Raw genomic sequence first — 22,462 nt, 5'->3', positions numbered from 1 at the left:
AACAACGAGTGATGCAGGAGCCAAACCCCTCCCATAAACGCCATGTTCCAATAAAGCTCATTATGGCTCGATCGGGACAGGGGTGGCGAAGACTCAAAATCAACCTCACCCTTCTTTCAGTCAAAATCCGAAGCAGGGACTTGTCACGTCAAACTTTCGGCGTGACTGAGTCGAGAACACCCATCATCAGTACCAACCGCTCTTCTATGAGCATACCTAGTATGGCTCCAGTGTGTTGGGAGTCAGGATCGAGGCAGGGACTAAGTGTCTCTACTTCTTCCTCTCTTCCTTCACTGGTGCTATCCTCCGTCTCCCTTTCTTAGTCTTCCCAGCACCAGATCCATCCTGGTGCTTTCACTTCTCCCTCTTTTGCTCATTTTTCTTTCTTTTCATCTCTTCTCTCTTCTTCATTGATTTCTTCCTTATTATTTCCTTCTCCTTCATTTTTTCCCAAAGAAGGTTCTTATCGTAATATGAGCAGTATTGAGGCAGAGATTGGAGAGACTTTGAAGACGAGTTTAAAAGACGCCTGACAGTTTACTTATCTGTACTACGGATGTAATTGTTGCTTAGGCAGTTCACATTTTGTATAGGCTCGTTTGAGCCCCTCTTTGTACATTGTAATAATTTTTCGTATTAATAAAAATTGTTGTTATTTTATTTCGCATGTTTTGTCTCTATGCCTTTTTTTTTAAATTTACAAACGCTGCTCGGCACAATAATATAGCATCTAAATCAATGACGACTAAGACCAAAATACTTGATAATAAAAAGATGTCGCCATAACTTTAATAGAAATGCTTGGCACAATAAGGCCGACCAGTGAAAAGTAATACTTACCCCATGCTAGTCGAGGAGTAAGACGAAAGTTTGATGCCGTGTGAGGAATAACCATTTGAAGATATATCACCCACCAAATGAACAGCCTTCTTATACGACTAAATGCTGGGGCGTTCCACCACCTTCCTTACAACTTTATTGGTCTTAACCTTTTATGGTGTTTAAGCCGTGGATGAAGTGACCTGACATTTTTATCAAGTAACCCATCCTACGAAATTCAAACATTTTCTTATCCAAGTATTTGGTTTCCCCATTGGCTTGGGTCCGAGGACCATACAAGGCCTTGGTTCTGTCCAAAACTTGTAATAATTATAATTTTTTGTACTTGGTTTTCCCATAGGCTTGGGTCCGAGGACCATGCAAGGCCTTGGTTCTGTCCAAAACTTGTAATTTTTTATGTACTTGGTTTCCCATAGGCTTGAGTCCGAGGACCATGCAAGGCCTTGGTTCTGTCCAAAACTTGTAATTTTTTTATGTACTTGGTTTCCCATAGGCTTGGGTCCGAGGACCATGCAAGGCCTTGGTTCTGTCCAAAACTTGTAATAATTATAATTTTTTGTACTTGGTTTGGGTCCCATAGGCTTGGGTCCATAGGACCATGCAAGGCCTTGGTTCTGTCCCTGGGCTACTATGCTGAACGGGCCTGGGCCGCGAATTTACTGGGCCCGCAAATTAAGAGGTATTTCCGTAGTCTTTGATCACGCGGTACTTTTTGGCATCCCAGTGTTCGAGGTGTGCCTTCTCGAGACTCCTTTAGCCTCAGGGTTGCAGACAACGTTGGAAATCGAGCCAGAGACGTTTTTTCTGTAGCGTTCCTTGGGACGCTGCGTGAATTAAATGCCATCGGTTTACTTCTAGGTATAAATGGGATAGGGGATCACTTCACTTGCACATGAACTCTCTTGTTCCCTTCAGAACCATATTTCTTCCATATCCGCGATCTCTCTTTCTAGTGCCACTGCCTCAAAGCAAGATGTTTGAGGCGTGGATGGGGATGAAAGGTCTCTGCACGCTTCAGAGGCACCGAATCCTCAAGGTGATATGGTATGGACAAGGATGGCACAGATTCAAGCCAGTCCTCCGTCTTGACAGGAGGAAGATGGTATTCCTCCTTCTTTTAGTCAAAATCCGAAGCAGGTTCTGGTCATGCCAGATTTTTGGTATGTCAGAAGAAGGAATTTCCGCCATTAGCGCCGTCTGCCTTGTAGCAGGCAAATTTTTGCAGGGGCTCCCCAACTTCCGGCTCCCTGCACCTTTTCTGTAGATGGTGTTAGCCTGAGGTCAGGTTCCCTGCACCTTTTCTTCATCGGTGCAGGCCCCAAGTTGGGTTCTTTAGCTGCCTGAGTTATGGGCATGTAGAAGCGTCGAGGAATAGTTTCCTTAGACGACATCTTGGAACAGTAGCCAATCTCTCATCTGCGCCTTTTTTCTTCGGCTTTTCTTCATTCTCTTGTATTTTTCTTTACTTGCGTAGTTAGCTTTAATGTAAGCTTGTTTCAGTTTTTCGTTGTACACTGTACTGTTCCTTTGTCTTAATAAAATATGTGTCTATTTCTCTATACATATCTTTCTTCTCCGTAACAACTACTTTATGCATGAATATTAAATATAAGCTTGCCCTTAATGATATTCCAGGCAGAAAAATGCCTTAACACAGATTCCTACTAGTTTAAACTTACAAATATTATCAAGCATAACAAAGTTAATCATCAATAAATTAAACTCTTGGAACTAACCGGGATAACCGCTGAGTGCTGCGTGATGCATGCTAGAGCGATGTCCGAGAACGATAAACTCTAAGTAATTCGTCCGAAAGGGTAGCCGAGTAGCGAGGGACTTTGGTTGTGCTTTTGGGTAATATGTTGCGCCGTATCGCATCAACCCCTTTGATACTGGGGATCAGAGGGTAGACCGAGGAATCCGCGCAATCAAGGTATTAACCCATCTGTTAACGCGGAGTTCTCTTCGGATGGATTTTGAGGTTTATGTGCCATAGTTTTTTTTTTTTTTTTTTTTTTAAATAGTTGGTTCCTCATCTAGGTAGTTGGTTTCCTCATAGGCTTGAGTCCGAGGACTATGCAATGCCCTGGTTCTGTCCAAAACCTAGTTTTCCTCATCCAGGCAGTTGGTTTCCCCATAGGCTTGAGTCCGAGGACTATGCAATGCCTTGATTCTGTCCAAAACCTAATTTTCCTCATCCAGGCAGTTGGTTTCCCCATAGGCTTGAGTCCGAGGACTATGCAATGCCCTGATTCTGTCCAAAACCTAGTTTTCCTCATCCAGGCAGTTGGTTTCCCCATAGGCTTGAGTCCGAGGACTATGCAATGCCTTGGTTCTGTCCAAAACCTAGTTTTCCTCATCCAAGTAGTTGGTTTCCCCATAGGCTTGAGTCCGAGGACTATGCAATGCCTTGGTTCTGTCCAAAACCTAGTTTTCCTCATCCAGTAGTTGGTTTCCCCATAGGCTTGAGTCCGTATGCAATGCCTTGGTTCTGTCCAAAACCTAGTTTTCCTCATCCAAGTAGTTGGTTTCCCCATAGGCTTGAGTCCGAGGACTATGCAATGCCTGGTTCTGTCCAAAACCTAGTTTTCCTCATCCAGGCAGTTGGTTTCCCCATAGGCTTGAGTCCGAGGACTATGCAATGCCCTGGTTCTGTCCAAAACCTAGTTTTCCTCATCCAAGTAGTTGGTTTCCCCATAGGCTTGAGTCCGAGGACTATGCAATGCCTTGGTTCTGTGCAAAACCTAGTTTTCCCCATCCAAGTAGTTGGTTTCCCCATAGGCTTGAGTCCGAGGACTATGCAATGCCTTGGTTCTGTCCAAAACCTAGTTTTCCTCATCCAGGCAGTTGGTTTCCCCATAGGCTTGAGTCCGTGGACCATGCAATGCTTTGGTTCTGTCCAAAACCTAGTTTTCCTCATTCAGGTAGTTGGTTTCCCCATAGGCTTGAGTCCGTGGACCATGCAATGCCTTGGTTCTGTCCAAAACCCAGTTTTCTCTTTGTGTGGGATCTTGGCTTTAGGGGAGTTAGCTCCTCAGCCAAGCCCCTAGAGTTTATCTATATGATTAACGCTATCAAGTGCCTAGTTTGCTCTTTACGGGGGACCTTGGCTTTAAGGGAGTTAGCTCCTCAGCCAAGCCCCTAGTCAAGAAACGTAGCCCCTAGCAGAATTTTATACTAGAACTCTATAACCAACGATTAGAAATAACGAAGAAACTCTATCGACCCACATCCTATACCAACACACAAGCCTTTCCCACAGACGGCGCCAATTGTAAGGACACGATTTGTGGCGGACCGTAACGGTGTCGGGTTCGTACGTAAAAAGGCCCCTAACAATATCATTTGTAGAGCGTGGGTTTGGAAGGCTAGGCCTTGATCTACAGGCGGTGGGTTTTTCGTGGTGTTCGTACAAGTTTAAGTTTTCCTTCACCCCTGGAGTCTTTCTCCTGGAGGTGGGCTGGGAGGCTCTGGTTTTTGGCCATTTTTCCCAACCCCCTTCTTTAGGTTACTTATTTTTCCTTTTATATTTGCCTGCGTTCATTGTCCTTCGTCCACGTATAGGGTCAACCTTTCCAAGATTGATACTTGTTCCATCAGCCCATATTCAAAGTCGTTGGGGGTGGTTGTAAAATCCAAAGAATGCGGCTCTGTCAGGTTCAGAGCATTGAATGGCAGTAAGGGCAGCTTTCCCTGGATATTTTAGATCTTTCTTCCAAGTTTCAGTCCTATACCGTTTTTACCCTTTTTTCTTTTTTGGGGGGACTTTGGGTCTACCGAGGACTGAGCTGTCCTCGGCGGTATCCAAAGGCTATCTTGTCGAGTTTGGGCCACAACCCTCCTCGGCTTGGGCCTTTGGATTCTCCCCGGGTAGATGGGCCTGGCCCATAAATCATTTGGGCCCCACAATTACATTTGTATATTCATAGCCTTTATATTTATAAAAAAAAAAAAAAAAAAAAAAATTCCCTTAAATTTCGCCATATTGAAGTGGACTGAAATACTACATTACTGTGGCTCAAAAAAAGCGTAGCAATAAGAAATGTTATGCTTAAGATTTTAGATATTACGAGTTCGATATTTATTTATTTTTTTTAGTAATAAATTTGGAATTAGATTAGGTGCTTTCAACCCAAACATGTATTTTCCCATATGTACTTGCACAAAAAATAGATCAAAGTGGACCAAAATAAACCGAAGTGTTGAATGGACCCAATTGGACCAAATGGAACAAAGTGGACCAAATGGAAAAAATAGGACCGAATAGAAACAAGGTGGACAGAAAAGGACTGAATGGACCGAACGGGACCAAATTGGATGAATAGAAACAAAGTTGAGAAAATGAACCAAATAGAACCAAAGTAGACAAAATGGACCGAATAGGACCAAAGTGGACGAAATAAGACAGATATTGATCGAATAGGGCCAATGTGGACCGAATAGAGTCAATATGGACTAAGTGCACCAAAGTAGATTGAATAAGACCGAATGGACTGAATAGAACTTTAATGGACAGAATGGACTAATTAGTATCGAATGGACCAAAGTGGACCAACTAGGGGCAAGGTAGACCGAATTGAACTTTAGTGGACAAAGTGGGCTAAATAGGACCTAATAAAACCAATGTGGACCGAATAAGACTTTTGAATATTTATCATTTTTATTTCATTTTTAGGGCTCATGCATATTTCTAATTTATAATGTCTATTTTAGTATTTTCTTTTTTAACTTAAAAATAAAGATTTTAACCTAGATAAAATAAAATTTCATACCTTTCAAACCAAAAATTAAGAAAAAAAATGAATTTTTGAGCTAAACTTGAAAAGAAAACCTACAAAAAGAATCAATTTAAGGCCAATTAGTCTAAAATAAACTAAAGGGGGACCAAATTAGACCTAATTGGACCGAATGAGACTGAAGTAGACATAATTGGATTGAATAGACATTGTTTAATTTTTATGGAGAACAAATTATCTTCACAAAATTTTAGAGAAAAAGTTATACATTATATTATAATACAAAAGAATAATTAATTATTCACATGCATTGCATGGGTCTGCGATTAGTTACATATAAAATTTCAATTTTCCATCAACTTTACTTAATTTGTTGTATTTAAGTAAAAACACATATTTTTCTTTTCATTTCTCTTCCATTTGCAAAGTAAACAACCGAAATGTCAAATATATTCCTTTTCCTTTTCTTTTCTCTTTCTCTCACTCCTTCCAAACATGCAAGAGGGAAGTATTTTCTTTCCCTTTCTTTTTCTATTCCTTTTCCCTCACTCTTTTATCTTTCCTCAATTACATCCAAATACAATGTAAAACCCATTTGCTTTTTCACTCTCTTGCCATGCAATATGGGATTATAGTAAAAATGTAGGCCCCATGAAAAATTTTTCCTTCAAAATTAGCTCAATTTCTTTTATCTCATGTTAATCAAATCAAATCAAGGAAGTATAATTCTTTCTCTCTTCATCTTTCCCTTTCCTTTTTCTTCTAGGTGTAACAATGTTTTATGGCAATGGATAAGCAATAAAGGGTGAGATGGTAGGGTTAGTGAAGGTAAGGAAGTACAACATTTGGCAACATCAACAAGATAGTGTGATGGTCTACTAGTGCTAGAAATATTCCTGAATATTAGTGGTATTACCTCATTCACAATAAGGGATTGAGATCAAGTGCAATACCTAGGGTATTGCACTTGATATAATTGGTATGGATGGTTGAGATTTAAAGTTGCAAAAAGCAACTTTAAGTCTCAATCATTAAATATAAGAAACGAGGAAAAGTAAAAAAGTAAAGGTAAAAAAGTAAAAAAAGTAGAAAAAAGTTGCGAGGAAATTGGGTGAATTGCACGACAATTGCACCGCATCCCAATCCTTCGCAATGAGCTCTACAAATTTTTTACTAGAAGCCTATTTGCTATTTTACCTACCTACTTTTTTGAATACGCACTCAAATAATCTTTATTTTTCCTTTAATATTTTTAAGTATTACTATTTTTTATCTAAATCACCCCAACAACAGCACAACTACACCAAGCCATACTGAAAAATGAGAGAGAGAGAGAGAGAGAGAGAGAGATCCTTTGGGAGGAATAAGAAAGGGTTTGAAAATTATCTAGTTTTGCTACATAGCTCAGCAATATTGGTGAGCTAATGTAGCAAGCAAAGCAAAAATTTGGGAGGCACTATAGCTAGCTTGTTAGAGCAAGAAAATTGAGTTATAGGGTGTGTTTGGATACCGCTTATTTGCTGAAAATTGAAAACTTATTGTTAAAAATACTGTAACAAAATATTTTTTAAAGGTGTGAATAGTGCTGTAAGACCCAAAAATGCATTAGAATCTATGTTTTACTGAGTTTGGTGGAAAAGTAAACAGTATCCATGAGACCCATTAAAAAACATAGAACACGGATTGGGCAAAATGCCCCATCCGAACGCGACCTTAATTGCTCGTCAAAATTTGTTGAAGCAATTTTTTTTAAAATTTTTTTTGGGAGCAACGTGACCGTGATAATTAAATTAACATCAATGGGCAGTGATGTAAAAGATAGCAATGGTATTAACAATTTTCATGTTGGTGTTGAAAGAAGTACCAACAACTATCTAAATAAAATATTTGAAATAAGTATTACAAACCTTTTTTTTTTCAAGACTAAAATATTGCAAACTTAATAGTATATTAAATTTGGTTTTACGAAATAGATGAACTAATTAAGTAATTTTTCTTGAATTTCTTGCTGAATTGGTCCCCAAGAATCAAGACAATTAATTCATTAAGTACTAAAAAGAAAAGTGTTACCAGACTAATTAACAATGATCCTGTTGAAATTTTAATTTTCAGCACTTTTTTAGCTTCGTTATCAAACACCCCCTTTTCCCGATAATGACTTCATAGATAAATGGAAAAGCGCTGTGTGTACCTTTAGATTAGATATTGGAAAGGTAAGGAATTGAAAGAGCTCGTGCTTACCAGTTTACTTAGTTACATAAACCTACTTTTAGCCAGATAAAGTAGTTGGAATTAACGCAAGAGCACTAAAACTTTATATCTATCAACTCCTAGCTACAAATATACCTATATATGGAGCTCTTTTTTGCTGGGAATTTATCCATCAACTCAAATCCTCATTTGTAGAGATAACACAGGACAACCAGATAACATAAATAAACACAACAGTGTATATATAAATATTTTAATAACTAAGAGTGGCCTCATTTCATCACCCACTTTGACCCCTCAATGTTTCTCGGTGACTTATTTACATAACATTGAAGGAAAAGTTAATGGATGCTTTAAGCATTTTAGGATGTTGATTTATAAAAATTTTATGAGAAAAGACAAAAGAATTAAATTTTTTGGGCAATTTTTTATATTTATGATAAAAGTGGTATAAAAACATTCTTCAAATAATCTATTAACGAATTACCTAAAAGCATCCCTTAATAATACCATAGTATTTATTAATGGATATAATTTTTTTAGTAACTTTTATGTTAACTAACTATTGATTCAAAAAGAAGAAACAAATTTTGTTAGTTTTGTCTTTAAAAAATAAAAACAAAAACTAAAATCTATATTTATTTTCTTTAAAAAATAAAACAAAAATTAAAAGCTAAATTTATTTTGAGCAAAATGGCAAAATTTAGGTATAGTATTTTGGTGTTATTTCTTAAATTGTTCTCTTAAAATTTAGTTATGTAATTGTTCTTAATTAAAAATACATTTTCTTTCAATGAAAAAAAAAGTCATATTACTAAATCTTAAAAAAAAAATTTTAAAAATTGCACTTAAATACTATACCTAAGTTTTGTTCAATTTTTTATTTATCCAAATGGGTACTCATCCTCGTAAACTTTTGTAGCCTCCAAAGTTGAAAATTCTCACCCCATGTTTTTTTTTTTTGGGTACTCATTCTGTCCCCATGTTTTTTTCTTCATCTTTTTTTTTTGTATTCTCTCTCCTAGCCTACAAGTCCTTAGTAAGTCCTAGCTTCTATTTCTTTTTTCCATTCACATGAACTTCATTTTCACCATTATTTAATCATTCAAATAATTCAATCCAAAAATAACTACGTAGTACACACCAAATTACAAACCATGTGCGTCCCAGCAGAAAAGAGCGAAAACGAAATTAGATGGATAAAGTTTTTCAAAGGCTGAACAGTGAGTAAGGTAAGAGGGGACGGAAGGAAAGGACAGAAATATAATAGACATATTTGTCAGTGATTATGGGCGACCAAATAAGCAGTGGGGAGACTGAGGATTAGATAGCGATGGTGTTGGTGTTTGGGGTTGGGGTCTGAGTTTTTTGAAAGGGACTTATGATTATTTGGCAGGAGAGACATGTAGATGGCTCTGTACTGACTACTTACTGACCCCCGCGCGTGCCACAGGAGGAAGGGGAATCCATTCTCCCTATCACCCTCATTGTCACCTCACCGACATTTTCCTGTCCATCACTGACAGGTGTCTCGGACCAAACACCATACATACAATACATTATCCTTTTCTTCCCTAAAACCTTGTTCGCACTTTTTCCTCACGTTTGGGTGTATTAATTTTTTTTTTTTAAAGTTTAAATAATTTTTTTTTTTTTGCTGAATAAAAAATGGGTAGAGGGGGTGACCAACGTGACAATCTTATTTGGACGTGATCATAGTAGCATTTTACCCACCAAGATTCGGGTTCTATTGGGGTGCAGAGGGACCGATGAGCCATAGCTTCCCCAACCCCACGAGGGACACTAGCAATTCTAAGTTGCCAAGAAAGGCAACCCCACGCAAGTCCATATTCAGACTCGAACATGGGACCTCACCCTTAGTGTAGCTCTTTGTATATCATCTAACACCATTAGACCACACCACCTCAGTGGTAAAGTTTAAATAATTTAGACAAACGAGAAAAGAAATAAATTATAAAAGAATAGATTCAAAGAGACACTTCTCTTTTCACTTCTTAAAGGTTTTGTTTGGATGGAGATGGAAAATTGGGCTGATAGAATATACTTTTAATTTTATTTTATGTACATTTAGTTGTGGGAAATAGAAAAAATGAAGAAATGATAAATTATTTTATTTATTTTTTTTGAGAATAAAAATAAAAAGGAAAAAAAAATATAGTTCGTATAAATTTATTCCAATGTATTTATTACATTAAAAAAAAGTTTTAAATAGAGAATTTTGTTGTAAAAAAAGTAAATATTAAAGCTGAAAAAAAAAATTAGAAAAAAAAAAAAGGAGAGTGGAAGGATAAGGGGTAGATAAGTAATTTTCTATCAAGCTCCCCTATTTTCTCCTAAAATTGGGGAGATTCTAAAATTACCCCAAATGATGGCTCAAAGAGAACTTCTTGGTCTTACCATTTTCCCCCATTAATCAAACACCCTCCACTTCTATTTTCTCTTCATTTTTCTCTCTCCCAATTTTCATTGTCTCAATAATTACCACAAGCAAAAGAGGCAAAATTTTAGGATGAAAGAAATGAGAACATTTCCCTCAAGGTTATGCAAAAGTGCTCATCTAACTACAGTGTGAGTGCTTCTCCAAAAAAAAGAAAAAAAAACACCAACATTGTGAGCCACAAAATTCACCTCCCTATAAATATAATTTATAAAGTATTATGAGAATGAATAAAAATGAGTTTAGTTTTATCAATAAAATACTCAATCAACCAATGTGAAGAGATTGAGCTTTGTAGTGGTATAATAACACTCCAAGTATCTCCTTCATTTATTTATTTAATTTATGGATAGTTTCAACTTATGGTGTCTGCTTCTGATAATAACTATTTATCTTTAAACAAGATACCAATCAGTTTTTTATGTAGGTGGAATTGAATCCTAAATATTTGATTCAATTATCAAAGACTTTACCAGTTGAGCTAATTGGAACCCACCAAACATCTTCTTTCTAAATGACATATATATATATATCCGAGTTTTGCTACTTTTGTTGCTCCTAGTGTTGCTATTAATTGGCATCCACTTTAAGAGGATCTTGAATATTTGTCAACTCTATCCATGCGAACATAAATTATAGTTTTTACCCACTGATGCTGGGCATGATAACTCTTCGTTAATCACGGCTTTAAAACTCAGTCTCACAAAACGAGGGAGCGATGGATCCTATGGACTTTCTCTTGGGGTTTGTTCACCACCATAATCCCAACACATTAAATGTTCATAATATATTTTAGGGTTCTGTTAACGGGTTCTCTTAGAGAATTTCTTAATAAATTGTATTTAAAAAGTTTTAAATATCACTTTCATGAGAAATATAAAAAGCTGTCAAAAAATCCGTTTACCTTTTTATTTTCCGATAAAAAATTCCTAAACTAATGTCCTAGGGGACATCTATTAACTTTTTCCTCTTTTTTATTTTTATTTTATTTTATTTTTGTTTTCAGAAGACTTAAACACAAAAGATCAAGTATATCTCTTTCATTTTGCTTGATAATGCAATGTAGTGTGCGTTTGGGTTAAGATTAAAAATTAAAATCATTTCACTATTCAATTTATTTTTGCTATTATTCATGGCCCTATTGCACTTTTTGGCCATATTTATGAGTCTCATTGTACTATTTCAACTAACTTTTACCTTTATTTACAGCACTTTCAGCAACAATTTTTCAATTTCAGCAAAATAAGCGGTATCTAAACACACCCTTATTGTCATCCATATTATCATATCGTTCTGAACCATACAGAATTTCTAAATAGTTCTTTCGTCACCTTTAATTTTGCTTATTAGTTCAAAATAGTTTTAACTTTTAATTCAATCTGATATTGACTGGGAATGCATATCATAGAACCTGATTAGCCAAGGTGATAAAATCATTTGGTTCTCTCTCTCTCTCTCTCTCTCTCTCTCTCATATAAAGAAGTTGTTTGTTTATGTGTATATTTGGATGAGCTTGTTTTCTATTTTGTTTACCTTATATTTTAGGTAAAAATGCTATTGCATCTAAAAAATAATAATTAAAAAAAAAATGTTGTTTTGAATAAAAATATTATTTATGTGGAATGGGTTGTGACTGATTTGTGGAGCAGATTAAAATTATCGTACGCTAACATGTCAATTTTAATAGCTAACATGTCAATTTTAATATAATAGTGCAATTTATCACTCAAATTGTTCACCAATATATTGGGTTGACATAGCGAATCAGTCTTTTAGGATCTTTTGCTCCTTAGTAACGATAAATTTTCACTTTATTACTAATTTCATAAGATGGTGATCTCAAAAAATTTATAGTTTTGGTGGCTGTTAAAAATGAATCTATATTTTAGAATAAATAGTTGTGATGAATTTAAATCTCAATTAACATGCAATAGTGTTCTAGGTACCCTATGTCCAAATATGTCAAAACATCCATGTAAGCAAAGGCCTTTGTACGTGTAAGCTTAAACTCCAAACCTAGCTACCTTAAACTTTTAAGGTAGTTTAGGCATTTATAAAGTTAACATTCAACTCACTTCTTAACATTGTGTGATAAAATTCATGGGACTCTCTTAAAGTATTTCCCTTTTACTTTTTCAAGGAAGAGAAAATAGAGGAGTGAATAAAGGCCTTAGTGTCTGTTTGGGATCCACTAATTTTGTTGAAATTGAAAACTTTTTTCTAAAAGTACTGTAGATAAAAGTAAAAGTTAGCCGAAACAGTACAATAGGATCCATGAATAGTGCTGTAGGGACACGAATATTCACGACCCAAGAATGACATTGGACTCGTATGTAAAGGGCCCGAACAATATAATTTGTAGAGTGTGGGCTTGAAAGGCTTGACCTTGGTCACTGGACAGCGGTCTAGTCGTGGTTGTTATGGAAGCTCATATGAGGGTGGACCTGGCATGACTGACAAAACTTCTCTTCAGTGCGACCTATGGGGTTTTTGTCCTCGGATCCCGTCCGAGGAGTTTAGTGTTCTTTTCATTCTTCCTTTTTTAGGATTTCTCCCTCTGGGGGATCCCCTTCCCCCTTGGTTCTTCTTCCCTTTTATACTAGTAGTTACTTTCCTTTCAATGTCCACGTGTAAGTTTCACTTTTTGGGATGGAGACTTGTCCTATCAGCCCATACCTAGAGTGGTTGGGAGTAGAGGTAAAAGTTAAATAGCATGGTGAAGAGCATGGGCCTGTCAGACGCAGAGTTCTTTATTACAGTATTGACAGCTTTTCACTTGTCCTGCCCCTGTACTGAATTCGTCATTTTCTTTAGGTGTTCTGTGAGGTGCCAAGCATAAGATCGTCCTCGGTAGTATTCTTAGGCCTTTTTTGGACTTTCACTACGCGTCATCGGAAGTTATTCTCCTGGGGTTGGGTCTTGGGCCCTACTGTGAAGTGGGCTGGGACCACAAATTATCCGGCCCCACAAGTACCAACAAGTGCAATGGGATCCATGAATAGTAGCAAAAGTAATATGAATAGTAAAATAAGTTGGCAAAAATAATTCATACCAAACACACACTTAAGGGTCTATTTAAGATCCGTTTATTTTACTGAAACTGTAAATTTTTTACTGAAAATACCGTAGATAAATGGAGAAGTTAACTAAAATAGTACAGTGGAACCTATGAATAATACCAAAAAGTGCAGTAGGGTTCATGAATAGTAGCAAAAATGAACTGTATAGTAGCAAAAATAAGTTGAGTGGTAAAATAAGTTGACCTTTTTAATTTGGAGCCAAATGCATACTTAATATAGGATAAGATATAACCCACCCTAACTGCCACTTGAGAATCAAAAATTACAAAGTTTGTTTAGCACATGCAATTTATGAACTGGGATGTATCCTAAAGGATTCTCTTATAATATAGTAAGTTTTATAGTGGAAAATTGGAACATAAGCAAGTAACCAATCAAATAACCAGTAAGAAGGTGAACTTAGTATAGGCTCTATGTCAGATGTAAATCCATGACCTCATGAGAGCACACGTTATGTTGCATTGCCCATCAGCTACATGACGTAAGAATATGAAAAAAATTGATGATGATCAAATCAAAATTAATTAGAAATTGTTCAAGAGTGAGATGGGTTTAGCTTTTTAATTTAGCTTTTTTTTTCTCCTTTAAATGATGATTTATAACTACTGCTCAAGAGATGAATGCAAAAACACCTTTTTTTTTTTTTTTTTCACGTCATATTTTCAAATGGCCATATCCAAATATACTAAACCAATCAATTTGACAATTAAAGTCCGTTTAGTTAGAGAATTTTAGTATCATTATTTAAATATTGTAAAAATATGTATGAATTAAAAAGTATTATAAAAATACATATTTCAGAATTTAAATACTGAAAACTTTGGTTAAAAATTTAGTACCAAACATCCTTGAATATCACTAATTATGCACATATGGGATGATTCAAAAAGTTTATGGTCAGGGAATTAGGGTACATATGGGTACACACTTCCTACTTACGAAGTGGGTGGGTACATATTGTATGTACATTACACAATGGATTGAACGATCACCGTCAAAAAAATGATCTGATGTCCCCTTTAAGTCCAATCCCACGGCGGGGATATTTTGGAAATTGGTATGCAGGGCTTAACAAGGCACACACATAATTTTAGTTTTGTTTGATAATGGGTACAGTGTAGCGCAAAATCCGGTGATAGATAGGTGTACGGAGGAGGAATCTGATGCGGACATGACGCGTCCGAAATCAGAGGCGAGACCCAATAATTGCTCCCCACGCTGCCCGACATTCATGATTCTGTCGGTTCTGTCCCACACCCCCACCCACCTTCCCAAACCCAACAAAAATCAATCTCTCTTCTACTTCTTTGACTACATAAGCCTCTCCCCCACCCCGCCTATCTCTTTTCAATTTTTGAAGGCTCCGATTCTATTCACCCATTTATTATAGCCACATGTTGCTTCTTTTTATATTATAGCCACATGTTGCTTTCTTATTATAGATATCATTTACTACCATATTTATGGGATTATGTGCTGCTTTGTGTACTCATACATGATTGCCTTTTGCCTCACTCATTTTATATGTTTGTATGACTATTGGGTATTTTGTAATCATACTTTGCAATGCCTTTGTTTGCCACTAATGTGTAATGACGACGATTGAGCACTTTCTCTTTTATATTTAAAAAAATGTAATATATGTATATGGGTTTCGTCGATGTACATTCTTAAAGTACACATAAATCATCTATTTTAAGAATAGTTTAAGAAAAATTGAAAAAATTGTAAAAAAAACAGTTAAATCATTTTTTTGGCTTTTTCATTGAGACATTTCTAAATTGGTTTATTAATATATATCCTAAGGGTATACGTTAATAAAATCCTATATAAAAATTCACTCATATTAAAAAAGTTTTGGTAAATATAATAAATTGTCAACAAAGTTAATTATTTTATCATTTTTTCTTAAAATATTTTTAAAAATAATTCTAAATCATTGCATTTTTTAACATATCACGTAGAATGGGGAATCTATAGAAAAACAGCAACAAGACACTGCTTGAAAATTTGCGTCAGCACATTTTCTTCATGCAAGTTGAATTTGTTGAGCACAGAGGAAAATTTTACAAGCCTATAACTCTACGATGTGGTGCTCCCCCTCTATCCTATAAAGATCAAATCCCGAAGCACTGTTGCGCAAAGCCGCAGACATTGGAAGCTACATTCACCTTTTTTTTTTTTTTTTTTTGATGATAATTGAAAATAAAAAAAAAAAAAAGCGTTAATTGTAAGCCACATGTGTTCTTCAGCCAAAAAAAAAAAAAAAAAAAGAAGGTACATGTGTCATATATATATTTATGGTTCGCAGGTAGAAACTGCCTCCTATATAGTGTAAAGTAGGATATAGCTCTTGTGTGCTATGCTATGCTAACATTAATTAAAAAAACAAACGGAAACTGTACAAAGCTGTATAAATTAAACCTTGGAAAAATTATACGGGTACAATGATGCTTTGTCCAATTGCACATAGCCAAATAGAATTCAGCATACAATTCGTCTCTCTCTTCTTAAATGGTGTCTTACTGAACAAGTAATTCAAAGATCCTGCATGCGTAGAAGAAGAAGAAAAATAATAATAAAATAAATAAAAACAAGATTTTGTTTGTTTTTGTTTTTTTAATCTCAAAAGTTACTGGTCCATAATTGATTTGCGCATGATAAGAAAGGAGACTGTATTTAATTGATGCAGCCACTAAATTAATACTACATCGCTTTCCTAGTCCTACCATTATACCAAACAAAGAAGAATGAAAAAAAAAAAAAAGAGTAAGAAAAAAACAAAGCTATTAATGAATAGAGAAGAATAATAAAGGCTCGGTTGAAGTTGAACACACAAGCCGCACTCGTAGCTGTGTAGTGTAGCCAACCCAAAACTGAACCCCACCTTCTGGAGCCGACTGAAATTGTCGTGCTTAACAGAACTCTGTAAAAGCTGTTCACTCTGGCTCATATAAGCCTCAAATTATGTCTCTGTTTGCTGCAGCACACTCTCATTCTCATATTCCTTCACACTCTCTCTCCATAATAAAACCCCCTTCACCCACTCCACCAGGACACCAAAATTAACTTCCTTCCTAGTCTTCTTCTTCTACTTTTTCTGCTTCACCATTCACACTCTCTAACTCTCAATACTTTAAAAAAAAAAGAAAAAAAAAAGTTTCAATCTTTTTGCAACACTCAGAACCAAAAACCCAACAAATGCCTTCGGACTCAAGCGAGCAACGCAGACAAAACAAGCCCCAAAACGCGGGAGCTCCACCAGCAGAGCAAGAGCAACTTCCATGTCCACGCTGTGACTCCACCAACACCAAGTTCTGCTACTACAACAACTACAACTTCTCTCAGCCTCGCCACTTCTGCAAGTCCTGCCGTCGCTACTGGACTCACGGTGGCACCCTCCGCGACATCCCAGTCGGCGGTGGGTCCCGCAAAAACGCTAAGCGCTCTCGCACCACTTCTCACACCATGTCCTCTACTTCTTCTCAAGACCCATTGTCTGCAACCCCAGTCTTGGTCCCTCTTGGGTCTAACCACGGCTCGTCCGTACAGTTTGGTCTTGGTGGTAATGGTGGTGGGTCTGATAAGGGTAATGTGAATGTTTGTGGGACTTTTACTTCTCTGTTGAACACTCAGGGACCTGGCTTCTTGGCTTTGGGTGGGTTTGGGCTTGGACTTGGGACAGGGTTTGAAGAAATGGGCTTTGGGCTTGGGAGAGCGGTCTGGCCTTTTCCAGGTGTGGCTGATGGTGGTGTTGCTGGTGGTGGTGGCGGAGGAAATGCTGGTGCTACAGGTATGGGGAACACGTGGCAGTTTGAGAATGGAGAGTCTGGGTTTGTCGGCGGAGATTGCTTTTCATGGCCTGATTTGGCAATTTCTACCCCTGGAAATGGTCTCAAATAAACTGCTCTTTTCTTCTTTTTTCTTTTACATTTTCCTTCTTTTTTTGTATGGAAACTGTGGTTTAGGGCTTTATTTGCTAGTGTTGAGAGTAAATTGGGGTATGAAACTTAGAAAAAGAACTAGACTTTTTTGACTCTTTGCTGTGTATTATTTGTTGTATTTGTTTATGTTCAGTGACTTTCTCCATGTAATTCTGTTAACTAGTTTCAGATGTGCCATATAGTTGTTAATTGCTTAAACACACTTAAAAATTGCATCTTGCGTAAAGCTATAATTAATTCTTCATAAACATTTTCAAGAGGCAGTGCTGAAAAGTAAAACTAATGTGAAGAAATTTCTAAACATGATGAAAATCAGGATCTGTTTTGAAATTTACTATGAAATAATACACTTGTTAATCCACATCGTTTGAGCATAAAATCTTGGTAAGCATTTGTGATGTGTGAATTTCTATCTGCAACACAGAGATTTGGAGTGGATTCTGATTCAATTCATTTCAAGCAACGATTTTGATTTGATTTGATTCTATCTTATAACAAATGCGGACGAGGATTTGAACCTAATGAGCTAGAAGAAAGACTTTTGATATCAATTTAATACTACTGAAAGTCTTGAAACCTGGGAATAGAATAGATGCATGAATGGTTTGCTTTCTTCGATGTGAACCTCAAAGCCTGCGGAAATGGTGTCCGACCATGATTAAGGTTGTCAATTTCAAGATTTCTTTAAATGAACGACATCGTACCTTGGATGTGAATGTAATTAAAGCATGTTAATTATAAAACTTGTGTATAATATGCAGCTCCAAAATGATAAATATTACATTCGTGCACGTTTAAAAATAAAAAAATAAAAAAATATAGATGGTTAAGAGCCTTGTTGGAAAATATTATGGATCATTCTTTACTTATAAGTTATAATTATGCTTAACGTGAGCCTTGCCTCGTTTGTCTCAATTTTTAAATGCAAATTCTTCCCTCCTCTTGTAACTTGTAAGCGACAACGAAAAATTGTATTTTTGTTGTTGTTGTTTTCTTTTTCTTCTAAATAAACATTTTATGAAAACGAAATAAGACATTGAAAGCCCAGCCCATCTAAATCCCTCTCGAGAAAGTAGAGTAGTAGGGAGATAAAAGACGAGTTGGGCTACTAATGAGATAATACATAAGCCCAACGGGTCAGATAATGTGGATCGAGATTAGCAATTATAGTGACTTCATTTGTGCCCATAGCTGTGTCAAAGCTTATTCTAAATCCATCCCTTCGGGGTAAGGGTCCAGACAGCCAGGTTATCAATGAAAAAAAAAAAAAACAAACAAACAAAGAATCTTAGAGGATGAAAAATCGCTTTCTTAAAGACTATATTGTCTCCCTTGAATTAGTCATTGAGTCTGCTAGTAAGCAAGGCAAGTCGTATTTAGGAAACAACTAAGTCATGATTTTACACCTGGCAAACTTGAAGAATCCTATGCATCTCTATCTATAGTGTGCAAAATTTATTAAAAAAAAAAAAAAAACTCAATAGGAATGTTTATTTACAAACAATGAAGGGTTAGCAATGAAGAGACATCTACAAAATGTCACTTGTGTTGGGACAAACACATTCTAAAGCATTGTCTTGGTTATTAATAGTCATTAAGTAGTGTTGTTCAGCCATCGATCTGCTTCGACTCGCTGGACTGCCACCAAGTTGATCGCACCACTGGAAGAAGTTACTGACAGCGCACGGTTTAGCAATTGGCAGCACCAACCTTTTATTTTGATTGTCATTCAATATGGTTATGTGTGCGCATATATATAATAGATGTTTTAAGGGTATTGGTTTAGGAAATATATTTAGAAACTTTTTATGGAAAAATAAAAAAGTAACTGATTTTTTTAACAACTTTTTATATTTCCTATAAAATTGATATAAATTTTTTTTTAAAATAATTCATTAATAAATACTCTAAGGGCACTCATTAATCGGATCCATATAATATTTAGATCTTAGGTCTCTCCCTCTCTCCTGCTATGATGCTTGGTGGCAATAGACTACCACGCCTACAAAAATCGCCACCGATATTGTTGAAGAACTATTTCAATGATGCGACGATAGTTTGCGTTTTTAGGATACCAATGAGTCCAATGTGCATGGCCCAAAAACACCAATCCTCACCACGAGGGGGTTGTGCGCTAGTGGATGATTTTTTCTGTTGTGTTGATGAGGATGTTGTTCATAGTGATGAGGGTTGGTGTTTTGTGGTTGAAAAATATGTTGTGCGTCACCTTGCGTGAATTTTTTAACTATGAAGTTTGTGTTTAGTTATAAGAGTAGATTTTTTAAAATAAAAATTAATTTTTTAATTTTTTTTAAAATCATATCCTTTTTATTAAGACTTAAAACCCAAAAAAAAAAAAAAAAAAAAATCAAAATTATGTTGTTTTGGGCATGCAACATTACCCACTTAACCCAAGTGCACATTGTGAAAAACCATGTCCCAGAAATGCTTAATGTGAAAAACGAAACTTGTATGTTGGAAATTAGAGAATTTGGTGGGGGACGAGTTACAGCCCATTGCTTCCTGCTTGCTTTTACTTTTAATTAAATGCAAATTTTGATAAATTCACTGTTAAATTACATTATCTTCCATGTTTGTAATATTTAAAGACGATCAAAAATCAATGGTCATGTTATTAATCAACTGTTTAAATTCAAGTTTGTGTAGATTAAAATAAAGCATAAAAGATAAGCTAATGGATCAAATGGTAAATAATATTCAATTGATATGAAAATTGGCATGAATATTAAGAACATATAGAACATATTATTCAACTGTGGGATTTTCAAAATATTTATTTATTTGCACTATACTGTACAAGCTTATCAAAATACATATTCAAAAAGATATAGACGAAGCCCAAATGTAAGGACCAATCCCATATATAAATTCAATGTGGGAACATTGAGGGAGCTGAGTCACAAATAATCCTATGGGTCCCATTCAGGGGCAGAACAAAAATATTTGTTTGGGGAGGCTAAAAACTATAAAACTGATTCACAATGCAAGAAAAATGCTAAATATTATATAAATACATATTTTCGTGCATTAGTTTGGTCTAATTAACCTAAAAATAACTATAGTAGTACAAGATTTTTGTGCGACACCTTTAATCAGTCTAATTTATTATTGATACTTAAAAGCACCAACAAAATTAAAATGACTGATTGAGCATCTAATGGACAGAAAATAGCCGTTGTAAGACTCACGAAAAATGGGAATGAAAAATAAAATGTTTCTAAAGTAAGCCAAATTAATGGCTTCATTACATGAGGTGGGCAGGTATAGTTTCAACAGTAAAAGAATCTATAATGGTAAAATTGTAGAAGTAAGTAAATGGATGCTAAGTTCATAGGAGGCTAATTTGTTTGTGTTTGTTTTTCTTTTTTTCCTTTTTTGTTTTGTTTTTTGTTTTTTTTGTTTTTTTGTTTTGGCTAAACAAGACAAATTGTCAAATCGATTAGTCTTCACACTTAAAATTTTATTTTATTTTTGCATCACATACCTAACATGGGCTCATGGGGCTTGCAAATAGCTAAACACTGTCAAATCATTTCTAATACTTCCCATTGAGCTCAAAATAGGTGAAGGTTTCAACTGACTCAACTCCCACAATGTTCCCACATTGAATTTATATTGGGGATTGGTCCTTACATTTGGGCTTTGTCTATATTTTTTGAATAAGTATTTTGATAAGCCTATTTAGTATAGTGCGTGTGTATATATATATATACACACACACACATACATACTAGCCTCATTACATGTATAATTTATAATACTTCCCATTGAGGTCAAAATAGGCGAAGGTGTTAACTGACTCAACTCCCACAATGTTCCCACATTGAATTTATATATGGGATTGGTCCTTACATTTGGGCTTCATCTATATTTTTTTGAATAAGTATTTTGATAAGCTTGTTTATTATAGTGCACACACACACACACACACACACACACACACACACACACACAAAATCATTACAAGAGCTTTGCGCGTGATAAGGCTCTTTTTTATTTTTTATTTTGGGTTTAGTGAAATAAAGTTTAAAAGTGAACAAGAGCTTTGCGCGTGATAAGGCTCTTTTTTATTTTTTATTTTGGGTTTAGTGAAATAAAGTTTAAAAGTGAACAAGAGCTTTGCGCGTGATAAGGCTCTTTTTTATTTTTTATTTTGGGTTTAGTGAAATAAAGTTTAAAAGTGAATAAAGTTTGAAAGCCTAAAACTTAGGAACATTTTAAAAAATAGTAAATTATTTTTTTAACCAATTTGTGTTTTTAAATTTAAAATTATTTAACTAATAGATAGGGGTATTTTAGAACATTTAAAAATTTGTGTGAAGATATTTTTGTATGCAAAATAATGAAACCCAAACAAAAAATTCTGTTATTAATAATGTGTGTGTGTGTGTCTATATATATATATATTTACATATATGGTTGACTTCAAGTTACACATGCACATGGTGTAACTCTAAGTAATGTTACACCATTCAATATTTATTAATTCGATGTAAATTTTGACAAATTCACCATTAAATTACATTATTTTTGTATATTCTCCATGTTTGCAAAATTTCAAGATGATCAAAGATTAATAGCCATTTCAACAATCAATTGTTTAAATTCAAATTTTTGTAGTTAAAATAATGCATAAAAAAGTTTGAAAGCCTAAAAATAAGGAACATTTTACAAAATAGTAAATTACTTTTTTAACTAATTTGTGTTTTAAATTTAAAATTAGGGATAATTATAGTAAACCCACTTGAGGTTTGGCCCGTTTGCGCTTTGCCTACCCGTGGTTCAAAACTTATCACTTTGCCCACCTGTACATCAATCCATTATCCCCCCGTTACCCACCTCACCCTCAGACGTTAGAAAAACACTCTTTTATGCCAAATTAGAACATAACACGGATCAAACAACACGAACTCACTCTCTTTTCCTCACAAGCCCTAAAACGTGAAAAATCCATTCTGCATCTGATATTGACATACTGTTGCAAGTGTAAACCTAGACGAGCAACGGGTTGTTCAAGGGACTAAAATCCTGGTAAGAAATCAGTCACTGTTTGGGTTTTTACTTTGGGCTTGTGGTTGTTTTATTATTTTTTGAGTAATCAATCAATGGTCAATGTTACATGTAATGGAATGAGAATATTGGTTGTGTTTGTTGATATTTATGAAAAAGACC

The 22,462-nt window shown here is 35.4% G+C and overlaps 1 protein-coding gene across 1 annotated transcript; it reads left to right on the top strand.

Moving 5' to 3' along the window:
- Positions 1 to 16,176: 16,176 nt before the first annotated feature.
- LOC115995125 (dof zinc finger protein DOF3.4) lies at positions 16,177 to 17,431 on the top strand. Its single transcript, XM_031119561.1, has one exon. It carries the CDS (start codon positions 16,527 to 16,529, stop codon positions 17,226 to 17,228), a length of 702 nt encoding a protein of 233 aa, XP_030975421.1. The 5' UTR covers positions 16,177 to 16,526; the 3' UTR covers positions 17,229 to 17,431.
- Positions 17,432 to 22,462: the final 5,031 nt, after the last annotated feature.

The sequence above is a fragment of the Quercus lobata genome, chromosome 6, assembly GCF_001633185.2.
Source record: "Quercus lobata isolate SW786 chromosome 6, ValleyOak3.0 Primary Assembly, whole genome shotgun sequence".
Taxonomy (NCBI): Eukaryota; Viridiplantae; Streptophyta; class Magnoliopsida; order Fagales; family Fagaceae; genus Quercus; species Quercus lobata.
The sequence above is the reverse complement of the archived record's forward strand: the minus strand, read 5'-3'. Positions and strand labels throughout refer to the sequence as shown.